General features: G+C 47.7%; 1 protein-coding gene across 19 annotated transcripts in view; it reads left to right on the top strand.

Annotated features, from left to right (window-relative positions):
• MACF1 (microtubule actin crosslinking factor 1) overlaps positions 1-24,895 on the top strand; it is a 564,002-nt gene that overhangs the window by 244,388 nt on the left and 294,719 nt on the right. For 17 of the 19 annotated variants that reach the window (XM_063954114.1, XM_063954106.1, XM_063954121.1 and 14 more), the window contains 6 exons: positions 1,789-1,938; positions 5,539-5,754; positions 17,124-17,261; positions 17,751-17,984; positions 22,932-23,081; positions 23,392-23,625. In XM_063954114.1, coding sequence (XP_063810184.1) covers positions 1,789-1,938; positions 5,539-5,754; positions 17,124-17,261; positions 17,751-17,984; positions 22,932-23,081; positions 23,392-23,625 — 1,122 coding nt within the window. The remainder of the gene's footprint in view (positions 1-1,788; positions 1,939-5,538; positions 5,755-17,123; positions 17,262-17,750; positions 17,985-22,931; positions 23,082-23,391; positions 23,626-24,895) is intronic. The other 2 variants (XM_063954122.1, XM_063954120.1) reach the window with 1 other exon arrangement.

The following is a 24,895-nucleotide window of genomic DNA, read 5'->3' as shown; positions in this document are numbered from 1 at the left end:
AGAGCTCATTCACAAACGCACAAAATATAGTTATCTTTCTAATGTTTCTTTTATAGAATATGGACAAAGAGTTGACCCATTGCAATGTACACTCGGTGGCCATTGACTATGTACATCTTTCTAGTACTAGTTAGAACCCCCTTTCCCTCAGAATTACCTGAATTCTTAATGGATGGATTTAGCAGGGTGCTGGAAACATTCCATAAAGATTCTGGTCCATGTTGATATGATGGTTTCATGTGAATTTCCTGTTCCACCACATCCAAGCAGTGCTCTATTAGACTGACATCTTGTGACTGTGGATGGCATTGCAAACACTGAACCAGCTTGAGATGAAAAGTGCTTGTTATCCTGCTGGTAGTAGAAATTAGAAGATGGTGTAGCCTGTGGCCATAAAGGTATGCACATGGTTGGCAATAATACCTGGGTCAGGGGCGGATCTAGACTTTTCTGTTAGGTGGGTGATTTAACAATTAATCCTGACTCCTCCCCTTTCCAGTCCCAACTCCTCCACTTTCCAGTCCCAATTCCTGTAGGACCGGACTCTTCAGATGGCATTAGCCAAACTCTGGAATGCTTTGCACTCTGGTGCTTGGTAAATCTTACAGCATTGCATCCCCGATAGGTTTCTATGGGTTTGTGGCTTCTGTTGGAAATGGAGGAATAGCAGATATCTGCTGTGGTTCCTACTTCAGATTTAGGTGACACTTAAATAGTTGCGGGTGTCCCCCGAAAATCTTTGTCTTTCGGGGAATAAGTCAAAATAATTAATGATAAATGGGCCTAGAAAGACAGAGAAAAAAAATACCAGGTTAATACCAGGGAGCACTGCTAGAACCCCACAGTGCTACGGGAGGTCGGTGGGGGTGTTGAAGCCATGCAGAGCCCCCCCCCCCCCCCCCCCCCCCCCCCCCCCCCCGGTGGGCCGATGTGGGGCCTGTTATGTTTGTTGACGTGAGGTGTGATGCTCCTGCCATGGTTACACGGTGTACCTCTGGTGCTGCCTATGTGAGGCAACTTCTGCAGATTTTTCCAGGGACACTTTCAGTTCCCATTCCGTCCCTGCTGAAGACTGTTATTGTGTTTGAATATAACCCTCTTCTGGCAACAACAATCATTCCATGGCCAAAGTTTTTCCTATTCTGGTTTTTGGTATGAACAACAACTGGACCTCTTGACCATGTGTACATGCTTTCATTTGTTTAATTGCTACCACATAATTGTCTAATTAAATATATGCATTTATATTTATGTATCTTATAAAGTGGCCACTGAGTGTAAGGGTGCGTACACACTATGCAATATCGCATACCATCTGGCTAATATCGGCCGGTTTGTTGCAATATTGTATAGTGTGTACGCTCAATAAAGGAATCGATGCGCGTTCCAGCAGGTCATATCCTACATCGCAATGTTATATCGCTTACACAGCCTAATTTAGATACATCTCGCTGCTTTGTGAGTATTGTGGGGAAATAGGAACAGAATATTAATGGTGATCTTCTAGAGATGTAGATAATTTCACAGGAATGGGAGTGTTTCTATAAAAATAATATTTTACAATTGAAAAGAAAAACAAGCAATAGATCTTTTTGCAAAAATATTTGTAGGAGTTTGTTGATTAGTAAACTATCAAGGAAAGATTTTCAGCTAACCTACAGATTAATATGGTAACAAATAACCTCTCATTACATTTAACGTTCACCTACATGAGTTCACCAAATTTGAGGTTTTTCAGCCGTGACAGAGGGTTTACCTATATCGTATACTCTTGTTTAATATTGTCAGGATGCATGGAGTAAACAATCTTGCCTTGAACATGAAGAGAATCTTGTGTGCTTCCTGTCAATGCTTCGCGATATTGAAGTGAGACTGGGTCCCCTACAGCCTGTCTTACCAGGCCTTCAAGATGCACAGGAGAATCTGAGACAGGCAGAGGTATACATTTTTAATGATTCTTCATATTGTAATAACTATATCTTAAAGCAGTGGTTTTCAGCTCCAGTCCTTAAATACCCCCTGCGTGTCATATTTTCTGGATTTATTTTTTCATGCACAGGTGAAAAAGTATTTTACTAAATTGTATTGACAGTGTAAATCTTAAAATTGCATATTTTGTAGCGGTATGTTTTTCAAAATGAGGACATTATTTTTTATTACATCAGGCAAAATATACTTGTAACTCAGTTGCATAAATTGGCATGCATTATGATTAGGCACAGTGAATTACATTTTTTTCAGTTAACTATATTTTCTGTGTGTGAAATGCAATGTGGAGCTTAGAATGTATTCATGTTGAATCTACCAGTGATTGATGTGTGCAATTAGTTCTTTAGCAGTAGTGGGCGCAATTGCTGAGCCTGTGGGAAGCAGGCACTGGATAAAAAGAATGGATTCAGCACTTGAATGTCATGCTATTCTTGCTGCAGGAAGTGATTAGGGATTACCTCTTATGGTTCAAATAAGCCTCCACTGTTTGGCCCTTGATTGCTCATTCCTTTAAGATTAACTTTCAAGTGCTCCCTACCGTGAGATAAATTATGTTCATCCACCATCACAGGAGAGAAATCTGCCTGTTAGATAGCCAAATGACCAAATGAGGTTCTTAAGATGGGAGGTACATATGGAATCTGGGTGAGTCACAATTCCTCACCCAGACACACCATCTTTTAAGGGCTTCATGGCCAAAAGTTTTGACAGTTTTAGCCACCGTAGACATTATGAATGCATGCTTAAGTGGCATACAAAGTGGGAGGTTGTCTTTTCAAAAGACAGTCTATTCTTTTTTTCATGAGGCCAGTTAAATTCGGTATATCTGGATGAGGAATTGAGACTTACCTAGGTAGCCACAGGTTTTAGCAGGCACAGTACCCTGAGAGCTGCAGTCATGCTGCTCCATTAGATCTAATGTTATTGATGAGCTGCGTCATGTGTGCTGGACCCAAATCTGTCCTGTACTCATCTAATTGTAGTCATCCCGTTTTAAACAGTTACCAGTATTACAGGTATAATAAAATGTGTCCTAAAATAATAATGGAATGATTGTCCTTAGGTAAATACTTAGTCCATCCAAAAGAGATAGCAGTATGGTGGGAGGTTTATTGCAGGATCCATTTTAGTCAGGTACCTCAGAAAAATAGAAAAAAACAACAGTACATAGTGCACTATGTCCACATTCAAGAGGCACACCATTTTGAGTGCATGATATCTGATACGTGTAGAGGTAGATATAAATCCCCTTTTAGGCTTAATCATATGTGAGATAAAGAGATTTATGGTAGACTTGCCATTGTTAAATCTCTGTCTGCGAGGTACACTGGTTAAACAGGTTAAAGCTTTAGCTGTCCCAGGATGCATTGGGGCCTCCTCTATAACCCCGCCTCTAGGCACTGTGAACTCAGTTTTGTTAACCAGTCCAATGCAGTAGCAGGTAAAGAGAAGGCAGATATTAGTCACATAGAACTACATTCTTACGACAAGAGAAGGGACCAGCAGCTAATGCCATACAAACCCATAGAAGCTAGGTGCGTCAGGACGGGCACCCTGTGGAATCCAGTGTGCCTCGCAGAAAGAGATTTAACAACGGTAAGTTATAACCATAAATCTTGTTTTCTGCAGCGGGGTACACTGTGTTCCACAGGGAATACATTGGGGATGTCCTAAAGCAGTTCCTCAAGGGAGGGGACGCGCCTTAGCGGGTATGAGATCCCGGCGTCCAAAGAAAGCATCCTGGGAGGCGGAAGTATCTAAGGCATAGAACCCAATGAATGTGTTCACTGAGGACCACGTAGCCGTCTTGCACAATTGTTCTGCGGACGTGCCACAGCGGGCCGCCCAAGAGGGTCCAACAGACCGTGTAGAATGGGCGTTAATTGCAGCAGGAGCTGACTGTCCAGCCTGTGCATAAGCTTATGCAATCACCATTCTAATCCATCTGGCCAAGGTTTGCTTATTCACAGGCCAGCCACGTTTGTGAAAACTAAAAAGTTCAAAAAGGGAATCTGACCTCCTGATAGAGGCAGTCCTCTCCACGTATATACGGAGAGCCTGTACCACAACCAAAGACCGCGCTTTGGAGGACAAACCAGAAGAGATGAAGGCCGGGACCACAATCTCTTGGTTCACTGTGAGCGTCTCCGTCTGGACCGTAGCAAGCGCCCAGATGCAGACGCTCCCCATTCACTTTAATGGAGAGCGTCTCCGTCCGCGCGCCCAAATAGAGACACTCTGAATGGGAAGCGGCTCATGCACTCCCGGCGTGACTAAGCGGACAGAACACCTAGTCACGCTGGGAGTGCACGCCTGCAGCACGGACGGTGTAATGGTTAGCATTACTGCCTCACAGCACTGAGGTCATGAGTTCGATCCCCACCATGGCCCTAACTGTGTGGAGTTTGTATATTCTCCCTGTGCTTGCGTGGATTTCTTCCGGGTACTCCGGTTTCCTCCCAAAATCCCAAAACATACTGGTAGGTTAATTGGCTCCCAACAAAAATTAACCCTAGCGTGAATGTGTCTGGTGTACATGTGGTAGGGAACATAGATTGTAAGCTCCACTGGGGCAGGGACTGATGTGAATGGCCAAATACTCTCTGTAAAACGCTGCGGAATATGTGTACGCTACATAAATAATTGACCGTAAATAAATAATAGGCAGGGGGAGATAACGCTGGCTCCATCTGTATGTGTTTCGTAATCTAGGCACAGTAGACTGAGAATGTGTTACATACTGAGTCTGACTTACCATAGTGCTCCAGTATATCATACACAAATTAATGCCTTAAGTTTGTTAGAACAAATAAGTGCAATACATAATCCTATTTCCTTCACAGCAGGTCATATTTACTTTATGCAAATATCTAGAACAGATATGGGGTATATGCAATTGCGGTCGAATTCCCGAAAATGTCGAAAAACTGGACTTTATGCAATGGGCTAAAAACCCGAAAAAAAATTGCGTGGGGTCCCCCCTCCTAAGCATAACCAGCCTCGGGCTCTTTGAGCCGGTCCTGGTTGCCAAAATACGGGGGGGAAAATGACGCAATTTTTTTCCGGGTTTTTTACCGTCAAAATCCGTCAATTGGTCCGTTTTTCGACAGCGGGACTGTCGAATCCGTTTTTTATTGAATATGTCGAATTCCGGCACCCGCCGGCCTGAATTCGACGGTCGAATTGTGTTGAATATAAAAACGGGCGAAAAATTGCCGCAATTCGCCCGGAATTGCATATACCCCATAATTTCATTTAAAACCCTAATTCAAGTGTTGATTCCAATGTACTTTGATGAGGATTTTAAATTTAGTCAAAGTCACTTTTTTTTTTGCTTTGTTTTAGTTCAAATTTAGTCATTGGATCTCGGTTTTCATTTAAGTCTAATTTTAGTCCTGAAATTAACTGTCGCCGACTAATACTTTTAGTCACACTTTTCGTAAAAATTAACACTGCTGTATTGTATTCTAAATCAAATGAAGAGAGTAGACTATAGGAAATTACATCCACTTCATTGTCAGTCCAAATGCAATATTCTGCTTTCTGCAGGTACTGAATCAAGAGCTGAGAAATTTGGAGTTCCCTGTGGCCCAGGAGCTGGACTTTGTGAAACAGATTGTTTCTGAACAGCCACCACATGTGCCAACACAGCTGCTCAGGGCTTTGCAGAAAGACGCAAAGAACTTGGAGAAGTCTTTTAATTCAGTCAGAGATATTTCTGAATCTCGCGTCGCTCAGCTCCACTCTGTGCTTGAGCTGGAAAAGGTTAGTATGCTTGCCAGCCAAGGAGCTTGAGACAATACTGCCATATTTCCATAAAAGTTATCAAACTTTTCTGATTTTTGAATCGTGTTTCTCTTACGTCCTAGAGGATGCTGGGGACTCCGTAAGGACCATGGGGTATAGACGGGCTCCGCAGGAGACATGGGCACTATAAAGCATTTTAGAATAAGTGTGCACTGGCTCCTCCCTCTATGCCCCTCCTCCAGACCTCAGTTGATTCCTGTTCCCAGAGGAGACTGGGTGCATTACAGGGAGCTCTCCTGAGTTTCTGTGAAAAAAGAATTTTGTTAGGTTTTTTATTTTCAGGGAGCACTGCTGGCAACAGGCTCCCTGCATCGTGGGACTGAGGAGAGAGAAGCAGACCTACTTAAGTGATAGGCTCTGCTTCTTAGGCTACTGGACACCATTAGCTCCAGAGGGAGTCGGAACGCAGGTCTCCCCTCGCCGTTCGTCCCAGAGCCGCGCCGCCGTCCTCCTCACAGAGCCGGAAGATAGAAGCCGGGTGAGTATAAGAAGAAAGTAGACTTCAAAGGCGGCAGAAGACTTCAGCTCTTCCCTGAGGTAACGCTGCGCGCCATTGCTCCCACACACAACACACACGAGCAGGCACTGATGGGTGCAGGGCGCAGGGGGGGCCCCCTGGGCAGCAATATAAACCTCTAGGACTGGCATATAAGTATATATAGGCTGCGGAGGCAGTAGTTCTAAAAATCCCCAGCCAGTTATACAAAATTGAGCGGGACCGAAGCCCGCCGCTGGAGGGGGCGGAGTTTGGTCCCACAACACTAACCAGCGCCATTTTCTCCACAGTGTACTGCAGAGAAGCTGGCTCCCCGGACTCTACCCTGCTGAACACGGTGACACAGGGCTAAAAAGAGGAGGGGGGGGCACTTGTAAGGCGCAGTGAGTGTATTACACAGATCATTATATATAAAAAAGCGCTATATTATCTGGGAATTTGTTTCCAGTGTCAGTTGGCGCTGGGTGTGTGCTGGCATACTCTCTCTCTGTCTCTCCAAAGGACCTTAGTGGGGAACTGTCTCCATATAAATATATCCCTGTGGGGGTGTCGGTACGAGTGTGTCGACATGTCTGAAGCGGAAGGCTCATCTAAGGAAGAGGTGGAGCAGATGATTGTGATGTATCCGTCGGCAACGCCGACTCCTGATTGGTTGGTTGGACATGTGGAATGTTTTAAATGCAAATGTGACCTTATTACATAAGAGGATGGACAAAGCAGAGTCCAGGGAAAAAGCAGGGAGTCAATCCATGGCTTTGACTGAGTCACAGGGCCCTTCAGGGTCTCAAAAACGTTCTCTATCCCAAATAGCAGACACTGATACCGACACGGATTCTGACTCCAGTGTCGACTACGATGATGCAAGGTTACACCCAAGGGTGGCCAAAAGTATTCATTATATGATCATTGCAATAAAAGATGTGTTGCATATCACAGATGACCCCCCTGTCCCTGACACGAGGGAGCGCATGTATAAGGAAAGGAAACCTGAGGTAACCTTTCCCCCATCTCATGAGCTGAACGAGTTATTTGAAAAAGCTAGGGAAACTCCAGACAAAAACTGCAGATTCCCAAGAGGATTCTTATGGCGTATCCTTTCCCTGCACAGGGCAGGGTACGGTGGGAATCCTCGCCCAGGGTAGACAAGGATTTTACGCGCTTGTCCAAGAAGGTGGCGCTACCGTCTCCTGACACGGCAGCCCTCAAGGATCCTGCTGATCGCAGACAGGAAACTACCTTAAAATCTATTTATACGCATACGGGTGCTTTACTCAGACCGGCAATAGCATCGGCATGGGTATGTAGTGCAGTTGCAGCTTGGACAGATACCTTGTCAGCTGACTTTGATACCCTGGATAGGGATACCATTTTATTGACGTTAGGTCATATTAAAGACGCAGTCTTATATATGAGAGACGCTCAAAGAGACGTTGGGCTGCTAGGTTCGAGAGCCAACGCCATGGCGATTTCTGCTAGGCGTGCCCTGTGGACCAGCCAATGGACGGGTGAAGCCGACTCAAAGAAGCATATGGAGGTTTTACCTTACAAGGGTGAGGTTTTATTCGGGGAAGGTCTTGCGGACCTGGTTTCAACAGCTGCCGCGGGTAAATCTACCTTTTTGACTTTTGTTCCCCCGCAGCGAAAGAAAACTCCGCAATATCAGATGCAGTCCTTTCGGTCGCATAAGTCCAGAAGAGGTCGGGGCTCATCCTTCCTCGCCAGAGGTAAGGGTAGAGGGAAAAGAATGCCTGCTTCGGCTAGTTCCCAGTAACAGAAGTCCTCCCCGGCTTCTGCTAAATCCACCGCATGACGCTGGGGCTCCACTGAGGGAGTCCGCGCCGGTGGGGGCACATCTTCGACTCTTCAGCCAGGTCTGGGTTCGGTCAGACGTGGATCCTTGGGCGATGGAAATTGTATCCCAAGGCTACAAACTGGAATTCGAAGAGGAGCCCTCTCGCCGATTTTTCAAGTCGGCCTTGCCACCTTCTCCCCCAGAGAGGGAAGTAGTGTTAGCTGCGATTCAGAAGCTGTGTCAACAGCAGGGGATTATCAAGGTTCCCCTAGTCCAACAGGGAAAGGGTACTATTCGACCGTGTTCGTGGTCCCGAAGCCGGATGGCTCGTTCAGACCCATTTTAAATCTAAAATACCTAAACCTGTACTTTAAAAAGTTCAAATTCAAGATGGAATCGCTCCGGGCAGTGATCTCCAGTCTGGAAGGGGGGGATTTTATGGTGTCACTAGACATAAAGGATGCATACCTTCATGTCCCCGTACATCCTCCTCATCAGGAGTACCTGAGATTGCTGTACAGGTCTGTCATTACCAGTTTCAGACGTTGCCGTTTGGGCTTTCCACGGCCCCGAGAATTATCACCAAGGTAATGGCGGAGGTGATGGTACTCGTGCGCAGGCAGGGAGTCACAATTATCCCGTACTTGGACGATCTGATAAAAGCGAGATCGAGAGAACAATTGCTGCAGAGCGTATCGCTCTCCCTGAGAGTGCTACAACAGCACGGTTGGATTCTAAATCTGCCAAAGTCACAGTTGATTCCAACGACTCGACTATCATTCCTAGGCATGATTCTGGACACGGAACGGAAGTGGGTTTTTCTCCCAATGGAAAAAGCCCAGGACCTCCAGAACTTGGTCAGAGACCTGCTAAAACCAAAAAGAGTGTCTGTTCATCAATGCACTCGAGTTCTGGGGAAAATGGTGGCAGCCTACGCGGCCATCCCTTTCGGCAGGTTTCATGCGAGGACATTTCAGTGGGACCTTCTGGACAAGTGGTCCGGGTCCCATCTACAAATACATCAGAATATAAGCCTGTCCCCCAGGGCCAGGGTGTCTCTCCTGTGGTGGCTGCAGAGTGCTCACCTTCTAGAGGGTCGCAGGTTCGGCTTTCAAGACTGGGTTCTGATGACCACGGACGCGAGCCTCAGAGGATGGGGAGCAGTCACACAAGGAAGAAATTTTCAGGGACTATGGTCAAGCCAGGAGGCTTGTCTGCACATCAACGTACTGGAATTGAGGGCCATATACAACGGCCTACGACAAGCGGAGAATCTTCTTCGCGACCTACCGGTTCTGGTTCAATCAGACAACGTCACAGCAGTGGCTCATGTAAACCGCCAAGGCGGGACAAGGAGCAGAGTGGCAATGGCGGAAGCCACCAGGATTCTTCACTGGGCGGAAAATCACGTATGCGCTCTGTCAGCAGTCTTCATTCCAGGAGTGGACAACTGGGAAGCAGACTTCCTCAGCAGGCACGATCTCCATCCAGGAGAGTGGGGACTTCATCAAGAAGTTTTTGCAGAGATAACAAGTCTTTGGGGAATTCCTCAAATAGACATGATGGCGTCACGCCTCAACAAGAAGCTTCGGAGGTATTGTGCCAGGTCAAGGGACCCTCAGGCAGTAGCGGTGGACGCCCTGGTGATACCATGGGTGTTTCAGTCGGTCTATGTGTTCCCTCCTCTTCCTCTCATCTCAAACATATTGAGAATCATAAGACGAAAAAGAGTGCGGACAATACTCATTGTTCCAGATTGGCCTCGAAGGGCCTGGTACTCAGATCTTCAGGAAATGCTCACAGAAGATCCGTGGCCTCTTCCTCTCCAGGAGAACCTGTTACAGCAGGGGCCCTGCGTGTTACGTTTGACGGCATGGCGGTTGAACACCGAATCCTAGCTGGGAAAGGTATTCCGGAAGGAGTCATGCTCCTACGGAGGATTTCCATCTGGGCCGTTTTCTCCACTTTCTACAGACAGGAGTGGATATGGGCCTGAAGTTAGGATCCATTAAGGTACAGATTTCGGCCTTATCTATATTCTTTCAGAAGGAATTGGCTTCTCTCCCGGAAGTCCAGACTTTTGTAAAGGGAGTGCTGCACATCCAGCCTCCTTTTGTGCCCCCAGTGGCACCATGGGACCTTAACGTGGTATTACGGTTCCTAAACTCTCACTGGTATGAACCGCTTCAGACGGTTGAATTAAAGTTTCTCACTTGGAAGGTGGTCATGTTGGTGGCCTTGGCATCTGCGAGGCGGGTGTCCGAATTGGCGGCCTTGTCTCACAAGAGCCCCTATCTGATTTTCCATATGGATAGAGCGGAGTTGAGGACTCGTCCTCAATTTTTGCCCAAGGGGGTTTCATCGTTTCATATGAACCAACCTATTGTGGTGCCTGTGGCTACGGGTGACTTGGAGGACTCCAAGTCCCTGGATGTAGTCAGGGCCTTAAAAATCTATGTAGCCAGGACGGCTCGGGTTAGGAAAACAGAGGCACTGTTTGTCCTGTATGCGGCCAACAAAGTTGGCGCTCCTGCTTCGAAGCAGACTATTGCTCGCTGGATCTCTAACACGATTCAGCAGGCTCATTCTACCAAATTCGGTAAAGGCCCATTCCACTAGGAAGGTGGGCTCCTCTTGGGCGGCTGCCCGAGGCTTCTCGGCTTTACAGCTTTGCCGAGCAGCTACCTGGTCGGGTTCAAACACTTTTGCAAAGTTCTATACGTTTGATACCCTGGCTGATGAGGACCTTGCGTTTGCTCAGTCAGTGCTGCAGAGTCATCCGCACTCTCCCGCCCGGTCTGGAGCTTTGGTATAAACCCCATGGTCCTTACGGAGTCCCCAGCATCCTCTAGGACGTCAGAGAAAATAAGATTTTAAACCTACCGGTAAATCTTTTTCTCCTAGTCCGTAGAGGATGCTGGGCGCCCGTCCCAGTGCGGACTACTTTCTGCAAGGCTTGTATATAGTTATTGCTTACATAAGGGTTATGTTTCAGTTGTAATCAGTCTTTGCCTGATACTGTTTTGTTGCATACTGTTAACTGGTTGCGTATATTCCATGTTAAACGGTGTGGATAGTGTGGGCTGGTATGAATCTTGCCCTTGGATTAACAAAATCTTTTCATCGTACTGTCCGTCTCCTCTGGGCACAGTTCTTTAACTGAGGTCTGGAGGAGGGACATAGAGGGAGGAGCCAGTGCACACCCATTCTAAAGTTCTTTATAGTGCCCATGTCTCCTGCGGAGCCCATCTATACCCCATGGTCCTTACGGAGTACCTAGCATCCTCTACGGACTAGGAGAAAAAGATTTACCGGTAGGTTTAAAATCTTATTTTATTTTCTCATACGTCCTAGAGGATGCTGGGGACTCCAAAAGGACCATGGGGTATAGACGGATCCGCAGGAGCCTGGGCACACTATAAAGACTTAAACTGGGTGTGAACTGGCTCCTCCCTCCATGCCCCTCCTCCAGACCCCAGTTAGACTTTGTGCCCAGGAGTGATGGGCCACACACTAGGGGAGCTCTCCTGAGTTTCTCTAAAGACTTTATTTTTAGGTTTTTTATTTTCAGGCAGACCTGCTGGCTACAGGCTCCCTGCATCGTGGGAGTGAGGGGAGAGAAGCAGACCTACTTAAGTGATAGGCTCTGCTTCTTAGGCTACTGGACACCATTAGCTCCAGAGGGTTCGATCACTTGGTGCGCCTAGCTGCTTGTTCCCGGAGCCACGCCGTCAATCCCCTCACAAAAGCCAGAAGAAAGAAGCCGGGTGAGTATTGGAAGAAAAGAAGACTTCAGTGACGGCAGAAGACTTCAGTAACGGAGGTAACAGCAGCAGTAGGGCTGCGCTCCATGCTCCCACACACCAACGTCTCTGGCAGGGTGCAGGGCGCTGGGGGGGGAGCATCCTGGGGGCATGTTGCTGATGGTCTATAATGCTGGCGGGGGACATATTACGGTGCCTGGGCACAGCGTATGTTTACCCCGCCAGCGTGTCGCAGGGGGAGAGACAGCGGTAGCGCTGCGCTCCTGGCTCCCGCGCTTTCCATCACCTGCAGGGTGCAGGGCGCTGGGGGGGGAGCGCCCTGGGCAGCATATAATAAAATCAGTAATATCACTGGCGGGAGGAAATACTTTGGTGCCCACCCCGCCAGTGCGCCGTGAACAGGAGGGATCAGCAGCGGTAGCGCTGCACTCCCGGCTCCCGCACTCCACCGGGCCTGCAGGGTGCAGGGCGCTGGGGGGGTGCGCCCTGGGCAATATTTAAAAAATTTAATCACTGACGGGGGGGACATGCTTCGGCGCCCGCCCCGCCAGTGCGCCGCGAACGGGAGGGAGAGGCAGCGGTAGCGCTGCGCTCTCTGCTCCCGCTCCCCGTCAGCCTCCAGGGTGCAGGGCGCTGGGGGGGAGCGCCCTGGGCGGCATTGATAAAAGGATCCCGGGCGGGGGAACATACCCGGACACCGGGTGTCTTCGCCCCGCCGGGAGACCGCAGTGTGCACGCTGCGGTCCATAGCTCCCACACACCAACGGCTTCCGTGGGTGCAGGGCGCAGGAGGGGCGCCCTGGGCTGCGTTGGGACAAAATGTAAGTTATACAGGGTGTTACCCCCTGTATATAGGGTCCCCAGCTAGTTTTTAGAGGGTTATATATTTATATTTATTTAATTGAGCGGGCTTAAGCGCGCCGGGAGGGGGCGGAGCTTAGCCCTCACAGAGGAGTCAGCGCCATTTTCCTCAGGTCCCCACCAGGATTTACTGTATAGTAAGAAGGAGGGGGGGCACAGAGTGTTTAATGCTATATGGGTGTCATATAGCATTATGTTTAATAATGGACGCATAATCCTTGTTGTGATACATAAAGTCACCGTTTCCCTGTGTTTTACCCACTATCGGTTAGTCGACATATGTCGACAGGTGTTAAGGCTTTGTCACAAGCTGCTGCGGGGATAACTGTCTGCTTCGTCGACGCTTGGCGGTACTTGATTCAAAAAAATTAAGTATTAGCAGGTTGGTTTTGTGTGCTTGAAAACAAGTCAACGCGCTAGGGGAGATACAGTTGTTGGTGGATGCCCTGTCGGCATCAACGGTATTTCCAGGGTAGAAAAATTAACAGGCTGTTATTGCCTTGTACCTGTATTGGTATATATATATATATATATATATGTATTATATTTATAGGTATATGTGGGGGGAGTGTTATTGAAATTGTATATGTATACTTCCCTCAGACCCCTCTGGGTTCTAAGATTATTATTATTTTTTGCCCGCTTACTACTTGCTGTCGACATTTACTCAGTTTCCGTCGACCATAACGTTCCTGGTAGATCCACATCGGGGACACGTCAGTACATGGTCATACTGGACAATCCACTTGCGTATAGGTTATATCTATATGTATATATATGTAGATATATATTTATATATGCATGGTTAGGATATATGTGTTTTATTGTGTATTACATTATGTATATCCATGAATGCTAAGATAATGGTATTCTTCTCATGTGCTGATCGCTCTGTTGATCAAGCTCTAGATTGGCCGTGACGAGTTGGTTTTCGATCCTCTCAAGGAGTCCGAATATTATTCTCTTCCCGACGCGGAGAGAACATTACGGCAGTCAACTCCTGGTCGACGCAGAGCCCGGTCGCAAAGGATCATACACAGGAAGCTAAGTGATATTTTATTTCTATACTTTGGCCTTATTTGCATTGCATGCACATGAGGGAGGGTTGTATTCGGGTAGGCATCCGATAGAATTACCCTACCCAGAGTGGGTAAGCTTGCTTATGTTGATTCTACTTATAACATTGCAGCAGGCTGCCACGTGACAGCAGGAGGTGTAGCCGGGAAAATGCTGAGGTTGTCTCCGAGAGATACTCGGGGGAGGTATACAGCTGTTTGGTGAGCCCTCTGTTCAGTCACTCTTGGCGGATACACCTGGTAAGTCTACCTTCGTGAGTTAGCCTCCTTCACAACGGTTGGTGATGCATTCTTTTGTGGGATGCAGTCGTTTTAACCGGTTCGATACCGTTCTTTTTTCCTTTTCTGTGCAGACAGTGGAAGGTTGGAAGGTAAGAGTTCTGCAGCCTTGGTAGGTTCGCAGAAGTGGATGTCGTTTTCTGTTTCCAACACATCCACCACTTGTCGCTGAGTCTATCTGGCTAGTTCCCACTCCGGTGAGCGCTAGTCTAATAATTTCAGTTAGTCCAGGAATGGAGTAAGACTTGTGAGTTATTTATAGAATCAAAAGGGGGAGCATTCTGAGTTACGGTTGTTCCCCTTACTGTTTTTTCTAATGGATCTTGCCGTTCCCCTCTGGTTGGGGAGGTAGTACGCTACGTCATACAGAGGTGCGTCAGGTTCAGGACATTGTCCGGTTGTATAAAGGTGCAAATCGTTGTTTCTCTCTGACTGTTCTTCGACACAGGGATTGGCTGTTGTTCCCACCGACACAGTTGTCGGAGGTGGGTTTCAGAGTAGATACTGCCCGGTTAATGTTCAGGGTTTTTTCCTGTGGAAAGAGGTCTGAGGATACATAGTTGGATCAGCTTTGCTGGGACACTTCATCAATATGTTCTGTTACTAAAACAGATGGGTGCGGCCTACGAGGCCTGTTTTGGTGAGCACGTCTACTGCCAGAGTGGCTTTCAAGGGGCCAGTTGAAATTGTGGTCCGCGTTTCACCTGCACATGCACCGGAATATAAGCCTAAAGGCCAGGACATCACTCCTGTGGTGTCTGCTCGGTTCTCTCCTTCTAGAGGGATGAAGGTTCGGGATCCAAGGTTAGATCCTGGTATCCGTGCATAGGGATCTCCGAGGCTGGGGAGCAGGCCTTGCAAGGGACGTATTTCCAGAGGTTAAGGTTAAGTTGGAAAGCTTGTCTGCAATAAGCTTTCTTGATTTAAAAGATATTTTCGGCGAACGTATTCTTCGTGTTCGGCCCATGTTAGTTCTGCCAGACCACTTATCAGCAATGGCGTGAGTAAGCCGCTATGACGGAACAAGGAGCAAAGCGGCAATGGCAGAAGATGCACAGTTTTGCCGTGGGGCAAAAAGTCTGGTAGTTTTCGTTCCGGTGGTTGGCGAAGGAGAAATAGATTTCCTCTGCTGACGCGATCTCCATCCGGGGAAAAATTCAGTCATCGTCGAGAAGTTTTCACAGACGTGACAACTATTGTGGAGGGTCGCAATTGGTTATGTTGGTGTCTCGCTTCAACGAGAGGCCTCAGGGATATTGTTTCAGGTCAACGGACACCCTCGTGACACCGTGGGTGTTTTTAGTCGGTCTATGTGACCTCTCCTATTTAATTTTTTCGGAAGGTGATAAACGTAAGAAGAACATAGGTTCAGGCGATCCTCTCGGATCTGATTTAGCCAAGGAGGTTTTGCTATCCAGTTTTTCATGATTTGCTCATGGGAGTTTCCTGCCCTCTTCCTTTACGTGAGGAACTGTTACAACTAGATCAGGGCGTGTATCAAGACTTACTGCGTCTGACGGCGTGGCAGTTGAATGCCATATTCTAAGCCGGAAGGATGTTCTCAGTGAAGCCGTTTCCTCAATGTTTCAGGCTAGGACAGAAGTAACGGCAAAGCCTTTCCGCCGTGGTTGGCGTATTTCTGTGTCTTGGTGTGAATCCAGGATGGTTCCTACGGAAGACTTTCTGTTAGGTCGTTCTTATCCATACTTTCAAGCCATTGTGGATATGCAGGCCTACAGTTAGGCTCCATTTCGGGGCAGTATGGCCTTATTATTTTCTAAAAAAAAAAGTAAAAAAAAAAAATTCTTTCTTGGAAAGTGGTCATGCTATTGGCTTTGGCGTCCGTAAGGTGGGTGTCAGACGTGGTGGGTTTGTCTCACAAGAGCCTTGTTTGATCTTCCAGGTAGACAGAGAGGACTCGGATTGTAATTCTACCAAAGAGTGGTTTCTGGGTTTCGCAGAAAACAGTCTATTTTTGATGCCGGTGGTTCCTTCGGCATTAGCTGATTCAAAGTCTTTCGGTGTTACCGGGGATTTGAATATTTAGGTTGCCAATTTGGCTCAGTTTGGAGAAATAGAGACTCTGTTTCTCTCGTATGCTCCCAACATGCTTGAGGCGACTGCAGTATGCTGTCTGTTACACGCTGAATATGTGATACGATTTGGCATGTTGTTCGATGGTTGGATTGCCGTGACCGAAGTCGGTGGAAGCCCATTCTAATGGAAAGATGGGCTCTTTTTGGACGGATGCCCGAGGAGTCTAGGCGGTTCAACTTTGCCGAGCGGATTATTGGTCGGGATCAAACGCTTTTGCTATGCTCTACGAGTTTGATACCATGATTGTTGGGGACCTTTTTGTTTGCTCATTCAGTGCTGCAGAGTCGTCCGCACTCTCCCGCCCGTTTTGGAGCTTTGGTATAAACCCCATGGTCCTTTTGAAGTCCCCAGCATCCTCTAGGACGTATGAGAAAATAGGATTTTGGTACCTACCGGTAAATCCTTTTCTCTTAGTCCGTAGAGGATGCTGGGCGCCCGTCCCAGTGCGTACGGTGTCTGCAGTTAGTGTTTTTAGTTACACCCTGGAGGTGTGTCTTCTCTGTCAGGCGGTTGCTACTGTTTTTTCATGCCATGGCATGCGGGGTCTTATTTTTGCTTATGTGGACACACGGTTTGTGTTGCATATTCTCTCAACATATGGCTGTGTTTTGTTCATGCTGTGGGCTGGTATTCTACTGAATGCCACGTTCTACGGTGTGTTTGAGGTGTGAGCTGGTAGGACACTCACCGTGTTTATAACAATAATATCTTTCCTCGAAATGTCCATCTCTCCTGGGCACAGTTTTCTGGATGGGGTCTGGAGGAGGGGCATGGAGGGAGGAGCCAGTTCACACCCAGTTTAAGTCTTTATAGTGTGCCCAGGCTCCTGCGGATCCGTCTATACCCCATGGTCCTTTTGGAGTCCCCAGCATCCTCTACGGACTAAGAGAAAAGGATTTACCGGTAGGTACCAAAATCCTATTTTCTATGTGATTTGTGAAATACTGTTGCTCTATCTACAGGAAAATGTATTTGCACATCACAAAGAGCTGGAAAAGAAACTTCAATCTATTCTGCATTGGGTGAAGGACACCTCGGACTCACTTGACTGTCGGATGACAAATGACTTAGCATTGCACAGTGAGGTTGACCTCATAGAGGTAATTTCCCTTACATAACCACTCCTATCTCCCAGTAGGGTGTAGTATGGTATGCCGGCGGCCGGGCTCCCGGCGACCAGCATACCGGCGCCGGGAGCCCAACCGCCGGCATACCGACAGCGTGGCGAGCGCAAATGAGCACCTTGTGGGCTCGCTGCGCTCGCCACGCTGCGGGCACGGTGGCTCGCTACGCTATTTATTCTCCCTCCAGGGGGGGTCGTGGACTCCCGCTTGGGGAATATCTGTCGGGATTCTGGTGCCGGTATACTGTGCGCCGGGATCCCGACATTCGGCAACCTGAAGACTCCCCTCCCAGTAAAGCTAGTGTAGCCTGCTAAAGTGTGAGAAACAATAATTGTTTTACATTGTAAAAAAGCAGAGTGTTGTCATATTACCTATATTGGTTGTGTAATAGTCTCACTTAAAGGAGGATATAGGCTGTGTACTATGGGATTACATTTTCTCACATTCAGCACTGTCATTTTGCAGAGTCTGAGGCAGCCTGTGGCAGACACCAGGCTAGAGCTGGAGAACATTGCCTTTGAAATTCAGTTCTTTATTTCTGAGCAAGCTCAAAATTTGACACCACAACAAAGCCGTGTACTACTTCGTCTTCTGAATGAGCTGCAGAGGTCTTTTCGGCAGCTTTCAGAAAGATTGGTAGCAGGAAATGAGGTCCTGCAATTACACCAGCAAAGGGCGAAATACAGCATGGAAGTCCAGGTCAGATGGCATGCTTACTATCCTGAAATCCTCAACCTCCTTACTAATGCAGTGGAGGCTTGGATAATGGAACCATGCTTTAGCTTCTAACCTTAAGTAATGGCAGATTTCCCAGAACCGTTTCACAGACATTAAATAACACTAAAGGAAGAACTATATTTGATTTTTTTTAAAAATGTATTTATTTTTAGCAGTCCCACTAATTATGTAGGCACTTGTTAATATACTATATACAGTAATATGATTAAAGACTGGTCTCATACAGATAAAGGGTCTGATTCTGAGTTGCACGCAGGTCGGAATTGCTAATAGATTGCAAATGGAATGCTACTATGACTATATGTACATCTTAATGCGTACGCATTGCACTGCCCCACTTTTCCCGTCAGCTAGCATAGCATTACTAGCATCAGGACTTAAGGTGCATACACACGGAGCGATATAACTGAGCGATTTTGACTATATAGTCAAAATCGCTCAGAAAGTTAGTGCAGATCGCTCCGTGTGTATACAGGCAGCGATAGCGATGCGCGTCCCCGCTAGGTCGCTATCGCTGGGAAAAATAGTCAGTGCAGGCAAGTCAATTTTGGCTATGTCACTGCAAAAGTTAGTCAAAATCGCTAATACTTTAAGAGGCCAGCGATTTTTCCCAGCGATAGCGATGTTGCAGGCGGCGGTGGTGCGGGCGGCGGCGGGTTGTGGCGGCGGTGCGGGCGGCGGCGGCGGGTGGCGGTGTGGGCGACGGCGGGTTGCGGCGGCGGTGCGGGCGGCGGCGGTGCGGGCGGGTTGCGGCAGCGGTGCGGGCGGGGGAAATTTACCTTTATCTTGCAGAGTTTGGCAGCGGAGCGGTACCAGTTTCAAAAATGGCGCCTCAGTGTCATTTTTGAAATTCAAGATGGCCGCCGCGAGCCAATCACGGCTCGCCGCGTCATCGCCCCGCCCCCTCCCGCTGACTTATATAAGTCAGCGCGAGGCAGCGGCTTTCAGTCCGACGGCGGAGGAGGAGCGGAGAAGAGCTCCTGAAGACTGAAGATGCCGTGGAAGTCCTGGATGGGCGGCGGCTATGCAAAAGAGCTTAGCAGCCGCCGCCCACCAGGTGAAGATGCTGGAAGTCCTGGGAAGGCGGCGGCCATGCAAAAGAGCTTAAAGGCCGCCGCCTCCCAGGTGAAGACGTCGTGGAAGTCCTGGATGGGCGGCGGCTATGCAAAAGAGCTTAGCAGCCGCCGCCCACCAGGTGAAGACGCCGGAGCAAGACCCCAGAAGCCCTGGGGAGGTGGCGCCCCCCCAGGTGAAGACGCCGGAAGCCCTGGGAAGGCGGCGACCATGCAAAAGAGCTTAAAGGCCGCCGCCCCCAGGTGAAGACCCAGTTTAATAAAGGATTTTTTAAAGAATGTGTCGTGTTTTTTCCCCAATATTTTCTTTACAGGTGGACTACAGGTGCCAGCGGGCCCTTTATGTCCGGGCATGCTGGCACTTGTGGTTCTCCAAGTGCCAGCATGCTGGGGCAGGCTTGCTGGGACCTGTAGGCCACCTGTAAAGAACAATATTACTATTGAAAGGCTATCAGCCTCCCATCCACCGCCCACGGATGGGGGGGACAGCCTCGGGCTTCACCCCTGGCCCTTGGGTGGCTGGAGGGGGGGACCCCTTGATTTAAGGGGTCCTCACTCCTCCAGTGTACCCCGGCCAGGGGTGACTTGTTGGGGGGGTAATGGCACGGCCGCAGGGACCAATATAAAAGTGTCCCCCGGCTGTGGCATTATCTCCCTGGCTAGTGGAGCCCGGTGCTGGTTTGGAAAATACGGGGGACCCCTATGTCTTTTGTCCCCCGTATTTTTTAAACCAGGACCGGACGCAGAGCCCGGTGCTGGTTGTCTAAATATGGGGGAACCCTACTCATTTTTTCCTCTGTATTTTAACAACCAGGACTGGCTCAAAGAGCCCGAGGCTGGTTTTACATAGGAGGGGGGACCCCACGCAAATTATTTTTTTAACTTTTAGCTATTTAAATACCAGCCACCCTGTAAAATCGTCCTATATATGACACTCATCCCCTTATTTAAATGAGATAGTCAAAATCTCCCATAGCCAAAATCTCTTGCATAGTTAGACAAAATCTCTGGTAAAGTTAGTCAAAATCTCCTACTGCCAGTTCAAGGGAAAAGTTAGTCAAAATCTCACATAAGGTGCATACACACGGAGCGATATAACTGAGCGATTTTGACTATATAGTCAAAATCGCTCAGAAAGTTAGTGCAGATCGCTCCGTGTGTACACAGCCAGCGATAGCGATGCGCGTCCCCGCTAGGTCGCTATCGCTGGGAAAAATAGTCAGTGCAGGCAAGTCAATTTTGGCTATGTCGCTGCAAAAGTTAGTCAAAATCGCTAACACTTTAAGAGGCCAGCGATTTTTCCCAGCGATAGCGATGTGCAGGCGGCGGTGGTGCGGGTTGTGGCGGCGGTGCGGGCGGGTTGCGGTGGCGGTGTGGGCGACGGCGGGTTGCGGCGGTGGCGGTGTGGGCGGCGGTGGTGCGGGCGGCGGCGGGTTGCGGCAGCGGTGCGGGCGGGGGAAATTTACCTTTCTATTGCAGAGTTTGGCAGCGGAGCGGTACCAGTTTCAAAAATGGCGCCTCAGCGTCATTTTTGAAATTCAAGATGGCCGCCGCGAGCCAATCACGGCTCGCCGCGTCATCGCCCCGCCCCCTCCCGCTGACTTATATAAGTCAGCGCGAGGCAGCGGCTGTCAGTCCGACGGCGGAGGAGGAGCGGAGAAGAGCTCCTGAAGACGCCGTGGAAGTCCTGGATGGGCGGCGGCTATGCAAAAGAGCTTAGCAGCCGCCGCCCACCAGGTGAAGATGCTGGAAGTCCTGGGAAGGCGGCGGCCATGCAAAAGAGCTTAAAGGCCGCCGCCCCCAGGTGAAGACCCAGTTTAATAAAGGATTTTTAAAAGAATGTGTTGTGTTTTTTTTTTAATATTTTCTTTACAGGTGGACTACAGGTGCCAGCGGGCCCTTTATGTCCGGGCATGCTGGCATTTGTGGTTCTCCAAGTGCCAACATGCTGGGGCAGGCTTGCTGGGACCTGTAGGCCTCCTGTAAAGAACAATATTACTATTGAAAGGCTATCAGCCTCCCATCCACCGGGCCACGGATGGGGGGGACAGCCTCGGGCTTCACCCCTGGCCCTTGGGTGGCTGGAGGGGGGGACTCCTTGATTTAAGGGGTCCTCACTCCTCCAGTGTACCCCGGCCAGGGGTGACTAGTTGGGGGGGTAATGGCACGGCCGCAGGGACCAATATAAAAGTGTCCCCCGGCTGTGGCATTATCTCCCTGGCTAGTGGAGCCCGGTGCTGGTTTGGAAAATACGGGGGACCCCTATGTCTTTTGTCCCCCGTATTTTTTAAACCAGGACCGGACGCAGAGCCCGGTGCTGGTTGTCTAAATATGGGGGAACCCTACTCATTTTTTCCTCTGTATTTTAACAACCAGGACTGGCTCAAAGAGCCCGAGGCTGGTTTTACATAGGAGGGGGGACCCCACGCAAATTTTTTTTTTAACTTTCAGCTATTTAAATACCAGCCACCCTGTAAAATCGTCCTATATATGACACTCATCCCCTTATTTAAATGAGATAGTCAAAATCTCCCATAGCCAAAATCTCCCATAGCCAAAATCTCTTGCATAGTTAGACAAAATCTCTGGTAAAGTTAGTCAAAATCTCCTACTGCCAGTTCAAGGGAAAAGTTAGTCAAAATCTCTCATAGCCAAAATCTCTCCGTGTGTATGCACCTATAGTCAAAATCTCTCCGTGTGTATGCACTATTACACCTACCCATTGCTAGGCGCAAGAGACATGACTGAAATAGGCTTCCCATCGGCACTCACACATTGACAGTCCCCTTCTGTACATACGGCCAGTTGATACCTGGAAGCGCCCATTTTTTGGATGAAAAGTCTGAGGTCCATCCATATCTTAATTTCCCGGAGATACTCATAGATGCGCAATAACTCTACAGCGCATGCTTAGTGTGCTAACCCTTGCTAGATTCGGACCTAGGTGTGACTTAGAATCCAACCCTATAGTATACCTATATGTATGACTTCACTTGCCCCCCCTTCCCCCACCTGCTTATCTGTTACCTATTTGGCTGTTGTATAGCAAACCGAAGACAAATTTCTGGTATACGCAAGTATACCCGGCCAGTAAAGCTGATTCTGATTATCTTTGCCTGCTATTCTCTCCTGAGGTTTATGATACATTTCTCAATTCCAGTATAACCTTGAGAGTTACTGAGGAGTATTGATTACTACGAACATGCATTTGTATTTTAAATGTGTCAGAAAACAATCCTGTACATATCTAAATATAAGACATTGGGTTGACACAAAAATCAAGTATAGTTTTCACTTGTCTCAGGTGAGGGCACAGAGGCCATTGCTTCCAGAGTTTGCAATCTTTTTGAGTTGTGTTAACTTTCTCTGTAACTTTCGTTTGTGTGTTTGTATTTAACCACTTGTTTGCTTTGCTTTTCTAGGTTTGTCTCCCCTAACAGTGAAGGATTTCTCACCCAGGCTGAAGTATTGAGCCTTGCACTGGTGTCCACTTTGATAGCAAAAATAAGTGCACATGCAGATATCTTTAACTAGAGAATGTCTTCTGAGAAAGGGACACATCGTGCTCACATGTTAGACAGGAACATTTCAGGATGGAGGCGTAGGCACTGAACCATACAGATTCCAGATAACTGTCCGTTGTAACAACTAAAAAGCCTACTCTGTTTAAAGTTTAATACTTTATAGATGCAAACGAAAACCCATAATCAGGCCTAGTTTAATTGTAATGTATCAAGTGAAAATCTGGCATCTGTGATGTTGTGCCTCCACCTCTGTATGTTAGTGTTGGTTATACTAGGTACTATTGCACACTTAATTTTCATTTTTCTTTTAGACACTTCAGGAGCAGCAAGCGGTTTATGCCCAGGGACTAGATGATCTAAGTTCTTGGGCTGAACTGTCAGAAAAAGCTGTGTGTGATCACCAGGCCGGCATTGGCACACAGGACCTCTCCACTCTTCAGGACCAGCACAAGAGCTTGCAGGTACTCTTTGAGTCTGCATGGTTCCTCAACTCTATGTAACTGTTATACTAGTAATTATGTTATACTGTGCAAGATGTATCAAGCCTTAGGGATAGAGAAAGTGTCTGTCATTTCAAAGACTATGCTAGTTAAATTACAGACAATGAATGGTTGCTTTAGGCAATTTCTCCACTTTAGCTCGCTCCAAAGTTTGCTACATCTCCCTCACTGTGTTTACTATGGCAACACTAGAGGATTTAGTATTTTAGTCAATAGAGTTTGTTGCTTGGAATAAAGTGTAGTTGAACAGCTTCTTTTGTGTCATTGCAAGGAACTGCAGAAGGATGTACAAGCTCGAGGAAACCAGTATGCCAATGCTATCAAAGCCACAGAGAACTTCCTTGAGGAAAACAAGAGTAAAATGACCCCCGAAGAGTTGGACTCCATTAAGAGAAAGCTCCAGAAGGCAAAGGAACAATATCATTCAGTGCTTCAGAAAACAGGGGATGCAGAGAGACAACTAGAGTCTGCAGTAAGCACAGCTGTTTTAGAGGAGACCAAAAAGGTAACTCATTTAATAATTTGTGTGCAAGACCAGTACGTTAGCATACAACGGCAATACACAGTGAAGAGAAGGCGATGAATCGTTTTTCTTAAATTCATCCTTAAATCCTTTAAGATTCACACACAAATCTTTTGTCCAAGTCACTTGATGTACCAGTTCTGGGGGACACAATACCTGTCATGGTAGAGCCAGCATGGGCTCAGGCATTGGGCAGGTCCATGGCTGAGCTGCCTCACCAGCAGGAGGGTGAAGTTTAGGGTGTCTTCTCCACTTGCCTATCCCATTACATATGCAGGATTTCTATGAGGGTTTCGGAGTCTCTCTTGGCCCTTGTTGGTGGGCCTGCTTGGGTTCAGTCCATGGAAAGCTCTTCTTTAGGGTTTGCATAGGTCTTTTCATAATTGAATTGGTTCTTTGAGGGACCATGAAATATAATTTCCCCCACTAACCACCATCAGATTCCCTTGGAGGTCATTGGAAGATGAGGAGGGTAAGCTTCTGGAAAAATGTCCTCCTTAGGAGAGTTTAGAACCTTCTTTTGGTCAGGGGACAGAGGTTCTGATTACGACAGTCCATCAGTCTTTGGACTACTTGGATTTGTATTTTCCAGCTGAGGCAGCAGGGCCTTTTAAGCATAAGAAAAAGGGGGCATTCCCTTAAGTCTCTCCCCTTCGAGGGGAGCATTCTCTTTGGGTCATAGTTGGACAAAATGCGTTGGCCACAGGCTGTAAGAGTACTTCTGTCCTGGTGTCCGTACTGACAGCCCAAGGGTCCATAATTACAGGGCGGCACAGCAAACAGAGAGCAGCACTCACAAACTAGACCATTTCCTGACCAGAGCTCGATACAGTGAAGTAGATCCACCTGGTCAAGTAGGCACACAGGGTCCAAGATGTTTGAGAAGCCTAGTGCCTGTCAAAGTTTCTACCCACCTGTCTGCGATGGAAGTGGGAGGTTGCCTTCTCCGATATTCTTGTTCTGTACCACTATTAGATTAAAACTTTTATCAATAAACTGCCCTCCCATGATTTTAGCTTGATTACCAAAGACATTTTTATCCAAATAGTTTAATCTAAGTCTTTGGAATTGATCTTTAGGATTATTTCTTATCCAGTTGTGATCGGTGGGTTTAATATTGTATGTGAAGAGATGTTTATTCTCTGTATATACAGTCATATTTAAGAAATTGACCTCCTGGAATGCAAGTTCTATATTCTGTCATTGTAGTTAAGGTGGGTGCAGAACTGCTCTAACAACACTTTGTCACCCC

Source organism: Pseudophryne corroboree, chromosome 2, assembly GCF_028390025.1.
Source record: "Pseudophryne corroboree isolate aPseCor3 chromosome 2, aPseCor3.hap2, whole genome shotgun sequence".
In the NCBI taxonomy this organism is placed as follows: Eukaryota; Metazoa; Chordata; class Amphibia; order Anura; family Myobatrachidae; genus Pseudophryne; species Pseudophryne corroboree.
This window is presented reverse-complemented; position numbering and strand designations above follow the sequence as displayed.